At 33.0% G+C, this 22650-nt stretch overlaps 2 protein-coding genes across 2 annotated transcripts; both read right to left on the bottom strand.

Moving 5' to 3' along the window:
* Positions 1-2741: 2741 nt before the first annotated feature.
* On the bottom strand, positions 2742-5676 carry LOC124374182 (putative phospholipase B-like 1). The gene is made up of 2 exons (XM_046832442.1): positions 5520-5676; positions 2742-3543 (listed from the first exon to the last, which is right to left on the bottom strand). The coding sequence occupies exons 1-2, from the start codon at positions 5615-5617 to the stop codon at positions 3276-3278; spliced, it is 366 nt and encodes a 121-aa protein (XP_046688398.1). The 5' UTR covers positions 5618-5676; the 3' UTR covers positions 2742-3275.
* A 4148-nt stretch (positions 5677-9824) lies between these two features.
* LOC124374181 (putative phospholipase B-like 3) lies at positions 9825-19087 on the bottom strand. Its single transcript, XM_046832441.1, has 4 exons — positions 19079-19087; positions 14581-14618; positions 10669-10915; positions 9825-9929 (listed from the first exon to the last, which is right to left on the bottom strand). Exons 1-4 carry the CDS (start codon positions 19085-19087, stop codon positions 9834-9836), a joined length of 390 nt encoding a protein of 129 aa, XP_046688397.1. The 3' UTR covers positions 9825-9833.
* Between the last annotated feature and the right edge of the window lie 3563 nt (positions 19088-22650).

Below are 22650 nucleotides of genomic sequence, written 5' to 3' on the forward strand. Positions count from 1 at the left end.
CGCACAGTTCTCTAGACAGTTTTAGAACTATTAGGGGGTAAAATAAAAAGCAGATCGCTTTTGCGACATGAACCCATCAATCGTTTGTTGGTCCACAGTGGGTTAACATAACCACTTCTTTAAAAATACAATAGCTTAGAATTATTTCAAAACTCAATTAGTATGAAGAGTATTTTATTGAAAATATTGGATCCTTACTTTTTCTTTTTCTTTTACAGAATTATGCCATAGAAAGAGTGCGAGATGCTAACAGAAGACAGCTGACATTATATTGGTGCCAAAAAGTTATGAGGGTTGTTTTTTATTATTATTATTTTAATTTGACATAGTTCTGTTAACTTATACAATAAGTTTTTAATCGTTTTTTACAAACAGGAATCTAATTTTTTTACTGTTCATTTATCTTTTACATTTTTTATAACTCGTAAATGTTAGAGCATTGTAATTTTAAATAAATGCTTTTTGGTTGTGTAATTTTCAATAGATGTGTTTGCCATAATATGACTAATGCATGTGTAAATACAAGAGTATTAAATTTCTAAGGTTTTATTGAAAAGAATACAACCATTTTGGACAAGTATTTAGCTACTATAAAAACAATATTTCTGTTTTATTACAACAATTTAAACATCTGATTAAACCTTTTAACGTGTTATTGTTTCACCTTATTTACCCCTCCTGTATGATATTTAGCAATTTTGGCTAAATTTAATATTATGTATATAACTACTACATGTGTATTGGTCATCGGACTTTGGATCTGAGCTAGAGATAGCGCAGGTTTAAAACTTATCTGCGTCCTTTATCAAACCTTCACCTTATTCTGTTTGATAAGGTTCTCACCCACGAGGGCGGGAAAGAAAACTTAAAGGAGGATCAACCTTTTTTAAAAAAATTAAATTCCTAAATTATGTTGTGTATTACATTTTATATTTGAAAGTTTATTATTTTTACAAGTTAAAAACATTAAAAAAAATACTTTTTGTCACTTACATATAAGTTTTTTCACTCTGTGTAGTTGTTTGGGGTGGTACTTCAGCAAAACACTTAGAAAATAATACTGCTTTTGCAAATAAAAGCTATTAGAGTTTTGGCTGGACTTCAATACCTAAAGAGCTGTAAAGAAGCTTTCAAGGACCTAAGAAATTTCTTACAGTTGCTTCATTGTAGATCCTAGAAGTAATAATGTATGTTGATAGCAAAGATTTACCAAGAAATAAACACATACACCATCACAACACAAGACATGGAGATCTCTATAACCTACTAAACCACCACCTAACTTTGTATTAGAAAAACCATTATACATCCGGAGGCAGCTCTTCAACCACCCATCCACCAGAGCTGCAATCGAGGACAGGCAAAGCACTGAAGTTGTTTATTTCAAGGAACAACTGTAAAGGAACAACTTGAAACATTTACAACTAGGCAGGATATTCATGATTATCCTACTAGAACAAGACATTTGTTACAACTCTTACCAGTTAAATTAACCAAAACAAAATGCAGTCATGTTTTATGAAAATTAAATTGTTTAATAAGTTACCATTAGATGCTAGATCTGTATCTTTGGTCAAATTTAAAACAGTTTTGAAGTGCTGGTTAAAAGTTAATATATTTTATTGTGTTGATGAATTCTTAAATTGTGATACCACAACAATAATTTTTTAAATTTTTGTCTCTCAATGTATTTATTTATTTATTCAGTTTTTAATATTGTTGAGTTTTAAAATTTTATCCATGTTAAATGTGTTAATAGTTATTTATTATTGTTAATTTATATAGATCTGTTGGTTGTTTGGTTATTGTTGTTATTAATTATATAGATCCATATATTTACTGGTAGGCTGGATTGAGTAGGTAGAATCTGAATTGTTTGTTTTAGTTTTTAGTGTAGAGTTTTAGTAGTAACTTGACGAAGTCTATTGCACTATTGAATGTGTTTAAAGACCAATAAAGATCTTGAATCTTGAATATGGCACTGACCGATTGGCTGGTTACCTGCCCCATTTTACACCCTGGAAGAATTTCTGACAAGAACACTATAAATAAATAAGACAAAAAACATATAACTTTACTTTTAATTACGACACCATTTGTAATCTAAAAGATTTCAAATTAGTAATGACCTACAGTTTTAATAAACATATTATCGTTTGTAAAAATTAGTATGACATCATTTCTTAGCTCTATGCTTATGGAATAAAGACGACTTTATTCTAACTATAAAAAAAAAATATCAGATGATAAATTCGTTAAACTAACTTTAAAGCGTTTAATAACTACAAAACTTACCTTGACTTTAATTTAGAGTGTCTTGTGTTTTTTTTTTGTCCCAATAAATATGTGCTACTTTTTGTGTCTTCAATCTACAGTCCACATCAAGAATGTGACCTTATCATTTTGTCATTACTTTTAGTGGTCCCCTCCTTGTCTTCTGAGAAACTTTCATCCAGTAAATCTTGTTTGGTAATCATCTGTCTGGGCCAGCGTCAAAACAAAATGGAGTCTTTTCAAAGTGTAATCCTAATTAATATTGTATTTAACAGTTTATTACCTTGTTTTCTGCTCATCTTCATCTAGGTTTAGGTCAAATTCAATTCAAAATTCCCTAGTTAGTAGTTTTATAATTCCAGACTTAATGTCTTTAGTGACTTACTACAACTGACTTATTTTTTCAGGTTTTTAGAACATTATTGTTTCCTATGTTTTTATATTCATTTGGCATTTGCCAAAATCAGCTTTGTACCCTGTAGGTTCTTCTCACTTGTGCATTTTGCCAAAATCAAACAAGTACTTTTTCGGCTTCTCTTACATGACCATTTACATTTGGTACTGATGTTATTCACTTGAAAATATGCGTTGGGTGTAAATTATCTACTACTTTCTATTTCATTTCACATATTACTGAATGGCCAGTGGTTGGTTGTGCAAGAAAAAGCAAGTTACAACAGATTTAATTTCTTAGTTACCACATACATTGCCACTGATCAAAAGATTCCAGCAAGTTAATTCTCCAATGTAAAATCTTGTTGACCCGTCATCTACCTTTCAATAAACTATTATTGTAACTAACTAAAAGAAAAGTTGGGTGGCTTAAGTATGGGAAAGGGATGGAAGGGGTAGAAAGGTAGACCTTTAATTAGGGATTTAGAGCTCCTGGAGAAGATTGATATGTTTAGATACACCCCAGTGATATTTTTTATTTAAAAAAAAACGTTATGTAAGTCATTATATCCCATGATTTACATAAAGGTACAAAAGTAGGAAATCAGTCAGTCCGTTGTTGGGATGGCCAGGAGAAGGAGAACGGGCTGGAAGTTGAACAAGTCGGGGTGTCCACGGTGAGGCAGACTACGGTTGAAGTCGGAAGTGCTCCACCGGAAGGGTGGGAGGTGAGCCCCGGTGCTAGGGCCGCTGACAGCCCACAGGCTCAAGCTCTGGGACAGTTTGTAGCTGGTAACTTTGGCGTCGATGGCTCCGTATGAGCGGTGGCTCAAAGCAGGGAACGGATACGTACCGTTGATCAAGTTGAGGTCGTTCCTGAAGACATTAGAATCAAATCGTTTATTGTCATTGATCGCATGTATGCAAATGAAATAGGCATTTGGCATAAATTAAGTCTAAAAAGTATAAAATCATAATATGCAATACATTTAATGAATTAAAGCGATAAAATATGAAAAGTGCAATTATGCAAAAAACCATATAAGACCTTTGCAGAAGACAAGTAAATGTAGAATTAAATAAGAACAGTAAACTTTGAATTTAACTTTGAGTGGTAGTCCCTTACCACATTTTTACTTTTTAATGCCTTATGGATTTTCTCACTTGAAGAAAAGGGTATATTTCAATCCTCAAAATGTAGTGTTGTACTTTTTTTGTAACATGGCAAACGTCTGAAACCCTACTATTCTTTCAAACCGTCCATCGTCACTGAGAAAGTTTAAACAAAGAAGTAATTGAAATTCTTGAACAATTTATAAATTGTATTAGCTTTAAGGTTAAAACTTTATCGATTGAATATTCATTATTTGCTTTTAAACGTACAAAGTAATATGTAATTTAAGTTATAAGTTGACCTATTTTTAAAGTATTTTTATTCGCAAAGTAAAAGTACAATCAGTCTGTAATATCAACAGAAAATAAACTCGTTTTCATATTTTGGGAGATATGACACTGTAGCAGCTACAGTTGCACTGACATTCAGGTAAAAAAACAAATCTAAACACTGTTTACTATGGTATGTGCTGCAATTAGAGAAATTTTAATTTAGTTATTTATTTGGTTGAGAGGCCACAGCTGGATAAGGATTGGATTTTATAACTATGCAATACAGTGAAGTGCACATAACGGCCTTACAAGCTGAATGGCCAAAACAGGGAGGGGAATTAACAGTGGCCTGGATAAGCTGAGGGCCAGGACGTGGTCATAAACCTCTGACCTATCGAGTACCTATGGCCACCCATAGTGACCCCACGAGCTGAGAGGATAATCACATGAGTTCAAATCCAAGTTCAACGTGTCATATTAAATCTGATAATATTCAGATATAAAACCAAAGTCTCAATAACCTTAGCAAATTTAACATCACCAGAGTTTGTGACTACTCCAGGAAACCTCTATAAATTTTATCATCGATAAAAAAACAATTTTTAAAAGAGATTTGAGAGAATTCAATCAGGAAGAAGAGCAAAAGAATGCTGTACTAATAATTATGATAATTAGTTCCAACTAGGTACTAATATTCCAACAAAGATGCAAGTCATAGTGTTGAAGATGTGTGTGAAGAAACATAAGAACTAAGATCAAAGATGGTTGATCGACTACTACTCTTTCTTGTAGTTAATCAGAGTTTTGTTATACATTGCGGTAACAAAACTATACAACATAGTCTTAATTTTCTCTGGAAAGTTTTTTAACTTTAAAGAAATTGGAGGATAATAAGGAACCCTGTGAACCACCCATGGTCAATTAACCCAGGTCTATCTCTAAACCAGTGTTGATATTTCTATTTATTCACTTCATTGAGAACACCAACCAAAACTAATAACTTTTTTTTATTTTTGAAAAGTGATTAGTATTTGTTGGTGTTCTCAATGTAGTGAATAAATTAAGAATAGCCAATATAAGCTCCATATTGTGCAATGTTGATTATGTTTAAACAGTTCCGGTGACATCACAGTAATGTAATCCATATCATCAACCACACAAGTACTGAAGTCCTTGACTCATTTTATTATACAATAGTTGTAGGACTTTTCCTTCCCTTAGTCATAACTGTAGGATACATTAAACTATTTTAACAATTTTGACCTGAATCACCTAACATGTTTAACTTTCTTAATTTTATAAGATGCTAAATAACAAAACAAATCCGAAATGTTTTGTACGATAAAGTGATTTTGACCTAAAACTCTAATTCCAAAAAATATATTGTTTTTATCAACAGCACGTGGCATCTCACATAATATGAAGGTGCGTGCGTGTTTAGTAGATACTATTTACTAAAATCCCACCTTGCAGCAATTGCGTTCTCAGCGCTATAGGGTGGACTGCAGTTGCACCGAGACAAGGGGTCGTGTTGGAAGTCGTTAGATCGCATCAATTGCATCATCGTGTGGGCATTCAATACCTTCTCATGGTCCCTCTTGAATATCCGAGCTCTTGGGCACTTGTCGTTAGGTAAAGCTAAACACCAAGGGTGTTAAAAATTCTAAAACTTGTCAATTTTCAAGTATTGTCACAATTGTACACCGCCAAGCATACTTACAAGTCTCCGTACTTGTTGGCCAGTGTCTGGGTGCCGCTCATGTTATAAACATCAGGATAGAACGGGATGTTGTAGCTGGCCCAGTAACTCTGAGCAGTTAAGACATCGGTCTGATCTTCTGCTCGGATGTATCCCGGCATCTGTTCCAGAATCCACAGCAGCTCTGGCTTCAGTGATCTGTAAGTTCAAATGTTTTAGGTTCTGGGAGAGATGGACGATGTTTTTTTTATGTTTATTCCCAGTCTGTTGGTTTAACTGGCTTACAGAAATGGTGGTGAAAACAATTAGACGTCGTGGAAGTGAAATGGCAACACATGATATGACAGCAATGAGTGAAGGGATGATGTGAAACACTACTGACAACACATGACATTTATGGCAACATATGATGAATGACAACATGTCACCTGATAGCAAAGTGTAATATGAAGAAATGGTAGTGCTTAAATGGTACATATAAAAAAAATTGGTCTGAGAAAAAAAAGGCTGTTTGGTACTTATTATTAACTCTTTTAATATCCTAATATTTTGACCCATACCAAAACTAACCAGGCTTGGCGATAAATCTTTTTCTTGGGAAAAGTTTTTCTATCAATTTCATGAAAATCTAGGTTGTGCTCATACAATTTAAATTGGCTTACAGTTCCTACACTAAAAGGGTTTGCATACTCCACTATTTTTGGATCCTTACAATCTTGTCATTGGTTGGATCCCTCTCAGGGTTGAAAAGACACATATAGCACTGTCTCCCTGGGCAAGTCTTTTCAACTACAAATAAATCTGTTACTATATTACTTGTGTTCTTTAAAACTGAAATAATTGCTTGTGTAGAAACAGCTCACACCGGGCGAGAACTTATTCATGTCCACCACCATCCACTGGTTGTTGTAAGTGCCACTGTTGTACTGGGAGAATATCTTGGTCCAAGCTGCAGCGGCCACCACCGGCCAGACGGTTGGCTACTGTCACACGGATCACCTCCAGCACCTGAAAACATGTCAAGACATGTTCACTTGCTGTTGATAAATAATCAAATAGTAATAATAATAACAATACAGTAATAACATGGCCACACCAAATGTCACGTAACATGCTTTGTTGAGATTGCATGCAAAGTTTTGAGATTGCATAACTCATTTTACTATGCTATACGTAATTTTTACTACGTCATACGTTAAAATGTCCTATTATTGTACTTAGTTTGTTGACAAATTTATTTATCTCGGAATTTTCTCATTGCTATTATGGCTACGCATAAGACCAATGTAAAAATATTCGCTAGTGCTCAGCCAAGTTCCATGTAGTGACATGCACAATCATTAAACTCAATGCTGTTTATATAGGAATGAAGCGTGCAAAAATTTCAAGTTTATAGGTCAATTTGTTCTTGGGATATCATGCAGGAGACAGAGACTGGCAGACAGGATTTGTAAATGCTCTTCCAAAAATATTTGTAAAATTTTTCAAATATTTCCCCTTACGAACATCTATCTTAATTTATGGTACATTTAAAAAATCAGCCTCCACTAGCTTCCAAATCTTATCAGCACAGATTTTTTTCACATGCCTGCCCTGTTGGACGAACATATGCCCAAAGTGATGCATTGTTGTTGTCATTGGTTGTCTCCTGCACCACCAGACCAGAGTTGATGATGTAAAATCATCGCCAGATACCAGGGTTCCGGGATAACCTGAGAAACTCACCATAGTTCCTGTCACGTTCTTGTATGGCAGATAATAACGCTTCATTATCCTTCTCATAGTCTCGTACCTACAGCATCAGAAATAGCTAATCACAGCAATGAAACATACTCAACTTTGTAAAATGAAAAATAAACTACCTCAACTATATTGAAACACCATAAAATGCTGAAAGTTCAACCAATAAAACTTAAACTTTGCTTAAAGCTAATTTGGATAAAGAAGAATTGAGTGAAGTGCTTTCTTGCAGATTCACCACAAAAAGCGTAAACAATTTTTTATCTATTATTATGAATAACACATGCCCCCCTCAGAAATGTTTGATGAAGAAGAACTAGCCAATATACTGTGTTGAAGAATTGAGATACCTAAAAGAGACTTATCTGAAATGTTGACAAGAGAAAACTGATATGAATAAAGTCAAAAAAGATTATGATATAAAACTGAAAAATATCCTGTGTCATTTATCTGCAAACCGTATAGCAAATTCTGAAAAGAATTAAAAGCCCTGTGGTAAGTTTTTAAACAGCAAGAAAAAAAGCAAGACCAGTTGAACCTCATTTCAATATTGGGAGAGAGATTACCATAACTCAGTTTAAATTTTCAATCAATCCAACCACTTTTTAACCATCATAACAGAAAATACTCAAAACTCGCAGCAAGACCCCTAAAGCAAACTACCTATTTTACCTGCTTCAAACCACAAATGAACTCAGCTAACTCACCAATGAACAAGAAAATAAAGCCATAATAAATAGTTTGAAATGCTAAACCTCAACCAAACTTGATTAAATTTCAGCAAACACACTAAAATTCTGTAGTAAAGCTATAGTTTCACCTCTAGTCATCATAACAAATCTATCCCTCACCCAAGGACACTTCCCTTCAGACCTAAAACTCAGCAAAGTATACTTTAAACTAAAAGATGGAGACCATACAGTAACAAATAATTTATAGGCCCTTATTATTAATTCCAAAATACTCTAAGGTAATTGAGAGTTCTGTAAAAACTGATGGACCATTGTGAACTTCACAACCTTTTGACAGAATATCAACATGGCTTCATCAAAGGAAGATCAATAAACATCAGAAGCCTTGTCATCCTCTGTACTTGGTTTAGTCCTTTTTAATCCTTCTGAAAAATGACCTCCACCCCCTTGTCTGTCAATAAATAAAATGATTGTAATGCATTATATTCTGCTAATGTAGTGTTTTTTCGTTTTAGAATACTCAGAAAGATATACTGAACATCTAAAAAATGTTTTTCAATGAGAATTATTTTGTTAGATATCATCTAACAAGGGGTTTGATGACAGGTTAAGTATGTCCTGTGTGCAAAATGTGAGTTTTTAGCTCAGACCATTTATTACTTATTGTGTTGGATACTAAGACAACACAAAAGATGCCAAACAACTTGTTGAAAGGTTTACCAAATACTCAGTCAATAAGTTACTACTCACCCAGTCCAGGAGTTATGTGCAACCAGAATATCAGACTTTGACCTCAGCAGTTTGATCAGTGCGGAACAGTGACTGTTGCCCTTCAGAACTTTGTTTGTCTCGTTTCTTCATTGCAGACTCTAAATCTCCAAAATCCCAATTGAAGTTGATCCAACCTTAAGAAAACTTTTAAGTTCATAGCTACACAAATGGAACAAACTAGGACTAGAGTAAGAAAGGGACATAGTAAAATAGAATGAGAGAGATCTAGGAAGGATAAACCATTCTTTCCAAATTCCCTTATATGAGGAGGAACTATAAATCATTTGTGCACAGCATTCAAATGTTCACAGCTCACTATTAGTTTCTTTTTCTGCCAAAAATGATGTATTTTTTAAGTAAAAATAAAATTTCACTGTGACAATGATTTGAATATTAGACTTATAATAGAATAATATATTATATTGGATTTTTTTATCTTAAATAACTTTTAATTGTAAATATATATCTGAAATATTGATGCTTTTATGAATATTGATGTAAATTTTAATTTCAGTAACGGAAGCCCTATTTAAGCTAATTTATGTAAATGTGAGAGCAAGCATTGACACTATCAATACTTATTGGTACATCCGAAGCTCATACTATATTTTAAATTGATTAAAAGGATTCTTTTTAAAAATATAAAGTATAATATTGAAGAGATTCGTTTTAAAAACTTAAAAAAATCTATTCTTTTAAATAAACGACTGAATATTTTAGTAAATAAGTAAACTAATGTACTCTAAATTATAATCCAGTTTAAAAAGTGAAGTTAAGAATTTTATAAGAATTTAAACAATATTGTAGTACTGAAATAGAAAACTGTAGGTTAACCACAGAGAAAATACTATAGTTAAAACGCAATACAAGATCTATACTTACATAATATCTCTGACTGTTAATATTTTGCCTCTAGGCGCAACGCTGTTGTAACCGAAAACAATTCCAGCCATTTGGAGGTAGAATAAGTTCACCTGCACAATATTGAATAGGTTCTAGTTTCTTAAATGACTTCTGTTAATATGTGTCCATTATTTGAGAGCCAATGCACATTGTATATAAGCATTAGTTAGTTCTTACAATTTAGACATAATTTCTCCTAAGAAATTGATTGCAGTCGTGTTAGTTTTGGTGCAGGAAAATTCACAAGTATCAAGAAGGTTAAAAAATATGAAATTTAAATGTTTTTCTGATATTATTCTTTCCTTAGGTTTACGCAGGTAATGCCAACCTTCATACACATAAATAAATGTTAAATCAGGTCAATTAACCATATTGAAAACGCTAGTGGTCGAGCGGTTTAAGAAGTTGAACTTAAAATGTGAGTTAGAGATAGTGCAAGTTCAAATTCTCTCTGTGACCAAAGCACTTTTATCAGTACCCTCAACCTTGTACTTGACTATCCCCCTTATTCTGTTTGGTCCCTATGTTTCAGTAGCCTATGAGGATGGATAGATTAAGGCTTAAAAGTGATTGAACACATCTTTAAAAAATACAGACCCACAAAATGTTGACTTGGTCTCCACCTCTAGTTGTCCTACAGTAATAGAACTATTATTTGTGCCTGACAGTCAGTTTTAAGAGTATCCCAAATTCGTACCTAAAGATCTTTTTCGGTAACAAAACAATGTTTATGGCAAAAACTAATGTCAATGGACTTATAAACTAATTGGCACAATCTTGTAAATGGGAAAAATATATTATAAAATTCACCTGATTCCAGTAGGGGTCATTGGCAGCATGTTGCTCCACCATTCCCTTGATCCATTCAATGTTGGTATCCAAATAGTGGTTGATTCGCTGGCACAGTTCTGTCTTGTCGTCACACGTAGACCTGACGGTATTGAAGTAGTGGTCGTAGATGGCTTCGTGAGTCTCTGCACCCTCCAGGTATCCGGCAAGGAATGCTTGTTCATTGTCATCCACCTCAGGGTTCGTCTCCAGATCAAATGAGTCCCATCTGGAGATTTTAAACTGTTCAATCAATCTCAATCAGGATGTGCTAAATGAACAACCAAATTTTTCAAGTGAGCAAAGGAAGGCTTAGAACTCATTCCTCACTACAAACCACCATGCCTGTCTCAACGTGCTCTCAGATTGCTATAAGTCAGCCGTTTGGACTTATTGCTACGCCAACTATGCCATTTGTAGAAAGAAGTAGGGTAAAGAGAGACGAAAAGTTGGTAAAGTGCCAGTACATCGTAACGTAACGTTACTGTCAATGGAACTGTACTACCTTATTATGATAAAGTTAAGAACCTTAGGACTGACAATAAATTGTACTCTTAGCTGGACTGATGCCAGTGACAGAGACTTATAAGAAAGTTTTTGTATCAATGCATTCACTGAAAAAAACTGCAGAGGATTTTTACAGATGTTGTTGGTTAAAGTACTCATACTGCCTCATTTTTCTTACTCTAACAGTCTGATGAATGACATGACTGTGGCTTTGGGTGAAAAACTCCAGAGAACCCAAAATTATTGGTATGAGATATGCATTTGATTTCAGGAGAGATGAACATACAAGACCTTATTATATTAATTCAAAGATGTTAAAGTTAAATAACCTCAGATCAATAAAAGTCTTAACATTGGTCCATTCAATTTTAAATTCTGGCTTTCCAAATTATTTCTTAAACGATTTCCAATTTGTCTCTCAAAGTGGTGTGGATAGAACTCGCTCTGGTTCGTCTGTGCTCCGCATGCTGTATATGATGTCTTTTTTTGTAGTAATGCCATGTCGTCTGTGGAATTCTCTTCCTCGTAGCATAACATCCTTAGAGAGTCATCCTCGATTCGTGACGTCGCTGAGGAAGCACTATCTGGGGCAGATGGTTGGGGGGTGGGGTCAGCATATGTATCTTCATTGCGGTTGCACTGGCATGAGTAGTGTGTGTGTGAGGATAGTTTGTTTCTAATATACATTATATACAAGTACACGTTATTATTTTGTGTGTGAGTATGTGTTTATAAATATGTTTATATGTTTTTTTATCATTATACATTTTTTTAGTTTATAATTCTTCATATAAATTTCTACTTTTTGTTGTTCATGTTCAAAATGTTTACAGTAAAATATTTAGTTTTATTATTATTTAAAAAAAAAGAATATTTTTGTTCTAACTTCTATATGAGATTTAAATTTAAGAAAAGGACCATGAGGCCCTAATTTCACCTCAAATAAAGAAATATTTTCTTTTTTCATTTTCATTTCACATCATGATAGGATGTATGATACTAATATTTTGTAGTTACTATTATGGTTTACACTAATATTGGATCGATTTCTGCCTAAAGCTTTTATCCCTATGAAAATGTGTAATTTTTGAGGACAAGTAAAAGATTATTAACAATAATTTCATTATGTGAAATCTCATTTAGGAAAATCTTGACAAATGAAGAAAAATGATGAACATTACAGGTCTTTATAGGTAATGTAGCGTCCAATTGAATTTAGACTTTTAGCTTATTTCAGACGGTACCCATTTTGGAGGAAAGTGGTCAGAAATTTACTTACTTGATGTTGATTTCGTCTTATTGAGATTTTCTAATTTGAAGAGGGCACTCAATAGGTCAACTAATTTTAAATTTCTGAGTTGACCCTACCCCATTGTAGGCAAAGCCTGTCCCATCCAATTGTAGGTAAATGAGGGGTAACTTTAAAATGCATTAAAATAACCCTAACGTACATGTTATTACATATTTTCAATATATATATTAAAAATACAAATTTGTTTATTCACACTTGTTCAAAGCCTAGAACTAGTACTGTGCAGTACATATTGGTACATCCAGTATATTATAATATTTGTAATCTTTCTATAGCCAAAAAATTTTGAAAATTATTTCAGTATATGCTTTTTAAATGTTCAGCTGTTGCTAAATATGTATTTATTTCATTAATATCACTTATTCATATCTGTAACAAAGCATAGAAACTGATAGTGTATACAGCATGTTCTCATTTTTTAATTCCAAAAATAACTGCTAATGGGCAAAAACTACATTTAGCAAATGAAAATTGAGTTAAACAAACTGCTTTAGAAAATCAGAGAAACATGCAATAAATACCTTACAAACTTTTCAAGTGCTCGTGTACAAAACTGTTTTTTAAATACTCTTAAATTTCAAATAATTTAGTCTAAGAGGAGAACCTGTAAACCTCCATGCACCTAAAACTAATAAGACTTTTGCATTGTTTTTGGAATAACAGGTTACTAATAACCAAGGGCCAATATATATATATATATACAGGACTGGACCGCTTGTATTATTTTGTTGTTAGGTCTGCCCACAGATTCTTTGTAATTACATGAAACAAATAACTCAGTATTAGTTATATTGTTCAGAAGAAAAAATACCTTCATGGCCATTGCATTCAGTATGTTTTTTAGCAAAATACTTTTGTAGTCCTTTTCATTTTGTATATTAATGGCTGAACAGAGGCACATACTTGTAAGTTTGTACAATAATTGTAAATATTATTTATTTATACATGTAATACCTTATTTCAAGATAAGGCCTCAAAATTTTGTTTGTGAGCTAGAAAGTAACCAAATAACCAGCTCGATAAAAATATTGTACTTAAGGGGTTTCCATCAAAACATACTTTAAAAGTTTGGTGTACTGGCAGTTCATCTTGGTATTAGCTCTATGATAGCAAACGTTAGACCTGAAACACTTTCTTGGCCTTATTTTTAGTAGTAGGGTTTTGGAAATGTCTCATTTTTTAAAATATACATAAAAATATACATCCAGGTACATTTTAGCTTTTTCAATATTTCTAATGGTTATAAAAAAGCCTTAATATTTTTTCTACATTATTGTTTAAATATTAAAAAGTATATACTTTACAATCTTTTAAAAAAGGGTTTGGGTAATTAATTATATCTTTTAAAATGAGACGTCTCTGGACAAATCTATGACCAAAAAACACAAGAGTGTAGGGTTTAAAGTTTAACATTGTTTTTTATGCAGTGTTGTTCACTGCGTCCAGTTCTTAAATTTTTCAGATGGTTTGTTTATATTAAACAGAAATTTTACTACTAGAGTCCTCTATTACCAAGTGGTTTGTTTTTGGATAAATGGTACAAAACAAAACAAATTTATCTTTATCTCAAGAGGTTTTGCCACACGTGTCAAAATACACATTACAAAACACAAACCAGTGTGATAATTTGTATTTAAATTGTAAATTTATATCCATGTACCTTAAATTAAAGACGTCGTGGTAATAATGATGTTAACAGTTATTAATTTATTTTAATTACTTATACTATTTCCAATTTTGATAGAACATTGGTTTTTTTCAGAACTATATAATCAAGACCTAATCTTTAAAACTGGCTATGGTCACATGTGACTGGAAGTTTATTACGTACTCGTATACTCTAAGTTATAATAATAACAATCAAGTTTTTAAATAAACATTTTTTACAATAGAGTTTTTTTATAATACATGATTATGAATTTTAGTTCACACACTGAAAATATTTATGAATATTGTATACATTAATATGCTTGTTATAAAAAACATTTACAGCTCAAAGATCAACATTCCACCAAAATATTTGTACAAAGCTCTAAAATATTTTAGTGGAAGTTTAGAAAAATTCAAAACATTACCCAGTAGTTAAGTATTTTTTTGTTGTACACACTTCGTACTACCCAAGGCAACGATGAAAAACTTTTCTGGTGAAGAATTCTGTGGGAGACTCCGTTTTTCGAAAAATGATACTCATCATATTCCTTCCCATTGATATTACACTCCTTGGCATTTCACAAATAGTATAGTTAAAAAACTAAAAAATTAAACAAAAACATGATCTAAGCTTCTCTGCACTAGTTTGAGGATGGTGTTATAAAGTTTCACTTACGGTCCAAATCTTAAATGGGCTTTAGTTTTTGACTGCAAGATAAAAAAAAAATACATTAAGCCAAAAGATAACCTTTAAGTGATAAGTATTCCACTTTAATTTATTGATCAGTTGTTTTCTGTTTTAAAAGATAACCTTTATATTTATAATAACAAACCCCATAATTTGAAAATAAGATTTTGAAGTAAATTCCAAACTAAAAGGCACAATTAGATATATTTTACAAAGCTTTATTTTTTGGAATATTTAAAATACATTGACTCTGTGTATTGAAACTCACTGCCAGACACCAACCAACCGATTGGACATCAAATGGTTGCAACAACCTAACGTTGAAAGTTTGACAACGCAGATTCAATGATATGTAACTCTGCCTCTTGTATATAGTTTATATACAGGGTGATTTGGGTAGTGTTGCTGACACTTTCTGAACTTATTGTAGTATAAACAAATAATGAAAAAAGTTCATATAAACGTAGATCCCGGAAATGCTTTGTTACTGAGTAACGGTCCAACAAAAGATTTCACCCGCAATTTAGTTAAATGATCATTTGCTGGGAGTTTTGAGAAGAAGGGATTTCGAGATGAATGCAATTTTGTCTAGTGGTTTTTTGACATTATAAATAAATAAAGTTTGTTCCATAAACTGTATATCTCTTACTGTCTAAGATGTATTATTTAAAACACAAAAAAGAGCATTTGTAAAACGATTTTTTATGTTTAACGTACAATTAATTTGTTAAAATAGGTGATAAAAACATAAATATTTACAAAGGAAACTTGTAGAAAATGTGTAATAATGAAGGAAAATAATGTATTGAAGTATCATGCCAGATTTTTGAAAACTTCTCTAAATTTCACTTCAAACATTTAAGTGTACAAATAATTTTCTGTCATTCAATTTTGTTAATTTGTTTTTCTACCACAATAAACGAATGTTGGTAGTACGCAATGGTGTTGGTAGTAAAATTTAGTTTTATAAACTATTACTTCATTGTTTTACATAATTTTTCTTTAGCATTAAATTTTCACTACCTTGAATCACCCTTTACATATAAATATTTACTAATATGTAAATATTTAGTATTTTAAGTGTTCAAAGGTAAGTTTGAATGTTCTAAGTAATAATTAATCTGTGTTGGGGTATTACCACTTAAAACACACTTTTTTGGGAGACCTTTGCTAGAGACTATAGTCAGTCAGCAATACTTTTTGTACTCTCTCCAGGATTATGTTTCCCTAAAAACTACCGAGTGGTTTGGATAATCTGACCTGAGCTTCTGTGGAAAGTCACCTTGAGAGTGCCTTCAATACAGGAATTGTTCATACGGCTGCAACATGGCTCTCTCTTCAGTTAAAACCGTACGATGTCTCGTATTCAGAGAAAAAAGGATGTAACATCTGCAGGAATGCCAATGTTGAATTTTAGCTCCAGTTTCAGCTTTCCTCTTAAGTGCAGCATCTGAAATTTGATGCTGTTGCAGACTTCTCCTGAAATCTGGAGTCATGTTCATCTGAAGGGATCCAAAAATAGTCAGCGACGAAGAATGAAGAAGCTCATCAACGAATTCCCCCCCCTCAATGCATCGTTTTCAACATCAAAGACACCCAGGAATACAAAAAGTAGTGCATATCTAGCTGAAGATTTATTTTTCATTGTCTCATCAGGTGTATTGGATCATCTCCAGGAAGTGGATTTTTCAATGAGTCTTGGCACCTCCACACACAAACACGTGCGCACGGCACACAAATACACATGCACCTATACACACCCACTCAAATACAATCCTGCATCCCACACATAGATACACATAAAATCTACGGATCTAAACTAAGTGACTTTTGAGTATCTTAACCATTCTAGTATACATTGGTAGTCTTGCTGGGGTCTACACGTTAAATGATACAAAAATACAGAAAGCTTTATTCATAAACATTAAGTTTGAGAAACAGGTGCCAAATACATAATAATACAAATGAAAATCAATACAATGTAATGGAAATAAATTGTCTTTAGTTCCTTGTAAGTTTTTAATAGTTGTTGCGGCTATTGTGATGTTCAAGAAATTCACTGATTGTGTAAATTGATTTCTTCACAAGCCAGGAATACAGTCCCTTTTTTAGTTTTTTTTTCTTCAATCGAAGCTAGTCTTGAGCTCGATAGGTAAAGCATTATATAGTCTAGCTCCAGCATATGAGGGTTTCTTTGCGAACAGAGCGGTCGTGTGAGCAGGTAAGTTGTAGTCAAGTCCATGTCTTATGGTCTGGACAGTGATGATTGTTTCTTGTCAAGTTTAAGTTAGCAGCAAGCATGATGACTTCAAGTATGTAAAGAGATGTGATGGTTAGTAAATCTAGGTTTTTGTATGCATCTCTGCAGCTGTCCCTCGGTGCAATGTCAGCCATTATTCTTACTGCCCGTTTCTGAAGAACCATGACTCGTTGAAGTTTGTTGTTTGAGGATGCTCCCCCATAGTACAATTTCCGTATTGGACTCTGCTCTCAAATATTGCATGATAAGCTGTTCGGGTGGCTTCCCGGGGTACTTACACATTTTATTCTTCTTAGGGCAAACACTGCTGTGCTCAGCTGATGACACAAAGAATCAATATTTAAGAGAGTGTTACGCTGACGATACCACTCTCTTAAATTTTGATCAAAATATTGATGAACTTGTTAAGTTAGAAAAAACAGGCAGTTAAAAGGGCATTAGATTGGTTTGAGGCTAATAAACTTATGGTAAACAACAGCAAAACTGAAAAAATCATTTTCTCTTTGAATCACACAATATATAAAGACATTAAGCCTGTAAAGCTTTTTGGGAATGTATCTAGATAGTAGGTTAAGCTGGGATTATCACATTGAAGAACTGTGTAAAAAAACTGGCAAGGGTAACCTATCTTTTGAGAAGGTTTAAAAAAACTGTGTATCAAGAAATATGCTAATTATGGCCTACTATGCATTTTTTCAATCTCATTTGCGTTATGGCATAACCCTATGGGGTAACTCTTGTAATTCTGAAAAAGTTTTTGTATGGCAGAAAAAAGCCCTTAGGATAATAAAAAATGTTGAACCTAGGGCGTTGTGTGTAGAAATTTTTAAAGAACTAGAAGTAATGACCCTTTATAATTTATATATATATATATATATATATATATATATATAATATATATATATAATATATATATATATATATATATATATATATATATAATATATATATATATTGCTGTTTAATTAGTGTTAAAGAGAGTCTTGAGTTGTTTAAAGTACGGCAGGAAGTACATAGATATCCAACTAGATCAAATTATTTCTTATATAATTGCCTCAAATAAAATTAGAGAAAACCAATAGAAGTCACATTAAAATGAAACTTAAATTTTTTAAACAAACTACCTGAAAAGGCATGGACTGTACCCCTGCAAAGTTTTAAAAAAAATAACAGAAAGGTGGTTTAAACAAAATGTTTTTTATTCAGTGAATGATTTTTTTTAACTGTGATATTAGTAGCCTAAGATTTTAAATTATTTATTCATTTATTTATGAATATTTTTAACTGTGTGTAGATTCAACTTTTAAACCTTACATTAACTTTAGTAAATAATTTATGTACATAGTTTAGTTTATTTATTGACTCATATTTATTTCAATTGTGACTTACATGAAAAATATGTGCCTAATATGTATTTTTTAAGGTTTATATGCTGTGATCATTGTAAATAATTAGCTATGACTTTGTCAATTGCATTTTCTATGGATTGCCTAACGACAATAAAAAACCTTTAATCTTGAATGTGAAAGCTCCATGAGAAAGAGTCATCTAAGATAAACAAAACAGGGCTCAGCACTGAACCTTGAGGAACACCCCGAGTTATGGCTAGTGGTGAGGGGGAACGTTGCTGTTTTAGTTATTCTATTAGAGTTGCGTGCTGAATTGTCACTATTTGTTTTCCGGTCGCTTAAGTAGCTTTTGAAACCATTGTAGTGCTATTTATTTTGTATGAAATCTAGTTTATCGTACATGAACGTTTTGAGACTGTTTTCTGAAAAGCAATAGAAAAATATAAAAAGCGCTTGTGTGTATATTAAGTATATATTTAAAACGAATTAACTCTCATAATCCTATGACCAAAAATAAGATATTTACTTCATCCGCTATTGACTGGTTGACGGAAATAAGTTGGGGACTGATGTTGTATTCAAGTTACACTTTACCTTCTGTATGACATACATACATTGCAACTGACCTGGAACATGTTAATTTCTCAATATAAAATCTTCATAACCCATCATCCATCCACCTTTTAATTATTTTTCTAACTTATAGACAAGTTGTGTGAATTAAATTTGGGAAAAGGGGTGGAAGGGGTGGAAAAATTAAACTTTCAGTCTGAGATTTGGGAGGAGATTCTTATTTTTAGAGGCACTCCAGTGATATATTTTTATTTAAAGCCTATGAGGCAACAGTTGTAGCCCAATATGTACATAAAGATACAAATGTATGAGATCAGTCAGTCCGTTGTTGGGATGGCCAGGAGAAGAGAACAGGCTGGAAGTTGAACAAGTCGGGGTGTCCACGGTGAGGCAGACTACGGTTGTAGTCGGAAGTGCTCCAACGGAAGGGTGGGAGGTGAGCCCCGGTGCTAGGGCCGCTGACAGCCCACAGGCTCAAGCTCTGGGACAGTTTTGTAGTTGGTAACTTTGGCGTCTGTGGCTCCATGTGAACGATGGCTCAAAGCAGCAAACGGATACGTACCGTTGATCAAGTTGAGGTCGTTCCTGAAGACAGTAGAAGACTATTAATTTATCTTATCTATTATATTATCATTAGAAGATCTAAGAGTGTGGAGTAATGCTTTTTGATCCCTATAATTAATATTTTCCAGCCATATACAAAACATGGCTGAAAATAAAAGTTATAAACCTTTAAACTTTTTTTATTAATTCAGATAAGTGTATAAAAAAGGTCGATTTTCTTGGCAGTATACTCGTATAGTGAATGTGTGACAACACAGGGAAAAATAGAGGTCAGGATGATGTATCTAATATTACAAAGTTTAACCTAATATCACAAAGAGAGCACCGCCAAGACGTCTAGTTTAGTTTTCCTAGTAAATTGTGTTGTACAAAATTAGAAGATACACTCTAAGTAAAGGGTTAAGAGGCATTTTAATAAAGGCATATTTCATATTATATTCGTTAAATGTTTTTTTGGCAAACTTATTCCTGATTCAAGGGCTGAGTAATGATTTGATTATTGGGTTATAAAAAGGCAAGGAACAAATGGGACGAGTTAAATATTTTACATGGGGAAAAGTATTAACGTTATTGGGCACCTTGTTTCTGGGCAGAAAATTTTTCTCAAACAATATATTTTGTATAAGGTTAGCAATACTGGTGGGCACTTATATTTGAATGTTTTGTGATCCTTTATTAAGAAATTTACTCTAAGGCTTTAAATTGGGTGTACAATTTTAAAGTTGTAGAAAAGTTTTATTTTTCAAAAGCTTATTTTTATACAATCTTGATGATTTGGGAGAATAATAATAAAAGCTTCATGACACATATTATTTCATGTTAGCTTCTCTAATTTATGTTTTCCATTTTTAAATAAGGTCTGTTTATAAAACTGAATACCATATGGCTTATTTTGTATTCATCATTTACAAGTAAAAAACTCTTAATTGTTTCACTCATTGCGTGAATGGTCCAAAACCTATTTTAATGAGATTTCAATGTTTGAAAATTAGGTTTTAAATTATTACTTATTTCTTACTCATTTTCCCATCACGAAATCAATAATTGGCTGTAGAGGAAAAGATATTTATCATTTTAAAAAAATTAAAAATTATTTTTATTTTATTACATGTTTGTTATATTTTTATTATATAATAAGTTCTGTTTATAAAACTGAATATCAAAAGACTAATTTATGAGTAGATCAAAATGTATTAGTTGAGAGAAATGCAAGAACAGTATAATGTTTTATTTCTTTTAGTATAGTCATAGTCATAGTCATAGTCATATTTCTTTATTAACATATTCTTCAAGAACAGTAATAGAGTCACAATGTTAACAAATTACATAATTGATATTAATAAATAATCAATACAAGATGTCAGAGCCTCCAATCTTCCTTGTTTACTTCTGTGAATTCTTCGATGGTGTATATTGGGTGGGTCCACCAGGAAGTTGTGAAGACATCTTTTCAAGGCAGCTCCCTTGAGGTTTTTCACAGCTTGTGGCAGGAGGTTCCTCAGCTTCCTACCAATGTAGGATGGTTTTTCCTCGAAAAGTGATGTCCGATGTAGAGGTAGTGTGTAATTTCCTGCAATGGCGTGTGTTTATGTGTATGAAGGGTTTTTTTCCTGTTTGTACATGCAGTTTGGTCAACATGCAAAAATTACTTCTTGTATGTAGAGTGCAGTAATTGTCATAATTCCCAAGGTTTTAAACGCTTGTCGGCAGCTCTGTTGGTGTGTTCGAGTTCCGCTAGGGTTCGGATAGCTTTTTTCTGCAGGAGTAGTACTCTGTTCAGGTTTTCCTGCAGAGGATCCACCCCAAACAGCAAGTCCATACCTCACATGAGTTTCCACCAAAGCATAGTAAGCTGTTTTTTGCTGCCTCCAAGTTGCCGATACATTTTTATTCGGCGTACTACATATATACCAGTGCTGATTTTTTTGCAAACCAGGTTTACTATGCTCAGTCCACGTAAGTTTGTGGTCAATAGTTACGCCAAGGAATTTGATATGGTCTTTTCTTGATACATCAAGTGGGTTAGGGATATGGTCCCTTCCTCTTGCTGAAGTTGATGTGAACTGTCTTCGATGGATTCATGGCTAGATCATTCCTTCTGCAGTAATTGAGGGCTTTACTGAGAGAGCTTGTGGCACTTTCGTACACTCCTTCAGCAGAGTCATTCTTAATCAACAATGTTGTATCGTCTGCATACATCACACAAGTGGTATTGTGATCACGTATATAAGCTGGGAAGTCATTCACAAATAAGACAAAGAGAACTGTGGCCCAAAACAGATCCTTGCGGTACTCCGCGGGTTAAACAGGTAGTGGATTGGATTGATGTGAAGTAGTTACACCATAAATGGTAGTTTGTAGCTCGACTAATTTGAGATCGGCCTGTGAGGTAACTTACAAACCATTTGTTAGCTGTGTCTCTGATTCCTAATGATGTTAATTTCTTTGAGATGATGTCGTGGCCCAGGCAATCAAACGCCTTGCTGTAGTCCAAGAAAGAGTGCAGATACGTATTGTTCTTTGTCTATTTGGTCAATAACATGTTCAACAAGGCTGATGATGGCAGAGCTGGTTGATTTTCCTTTCAAAAATCCATGTTTGCTTTTCGGTTATCAGATTTTCTTGTTTTAGGTGAAGCCATGAGTCTGTGTAAAAGCTATTTTTTCTATGATTTTTTGAGAATGTTGAGATTAGAGAGATGGGACGGTAATTTTGGACTTCCAGTGTTGAACCTTTTTTATGTTTGGGATATACTTTAGAGAGCTTAAGGGCTGTAGGGAACTCACCAAGGCTGAAGGAACTTATTAATTATGCTGACTAAAGGCGGCATTAGCTCTTCAGAGCAGTGTTTCACAATTTTAGAAGAATATTCATCCACTCCACTTGAAGTATAATAATAATAATAGTATTATTAATAGTATACCATCAACAAAACTAAAAAATACGTTTGAAACTGTAGCAGCAGAAATTTATGTGTTACAAAATGTTAGCTGTAAGCTAGAATTGTATTATACCAATATCAATGTGATAATTTAAAATTAGTAATATTTAATGGGGGGGG

Source organism: Homalodisca vitripennis, unplaced genomic scaffold (assembly GCF_021130785.1).
Source record: "Homalodisca vitripennis isolate AUS2020 unplaced genomic scaffold, UT_GWSS_2.1 ScUCBcl_7460;HRSCAF=15156, whole genome shotgun sequence".
Classification (NCBI taxonomy): domain Eukaryota; kingdom Metazoa; phylum Arthropoda; class Insecta; order Hemiptera; family Cicadellidae; genus Homalodisca; species Homalodisca vitripennis.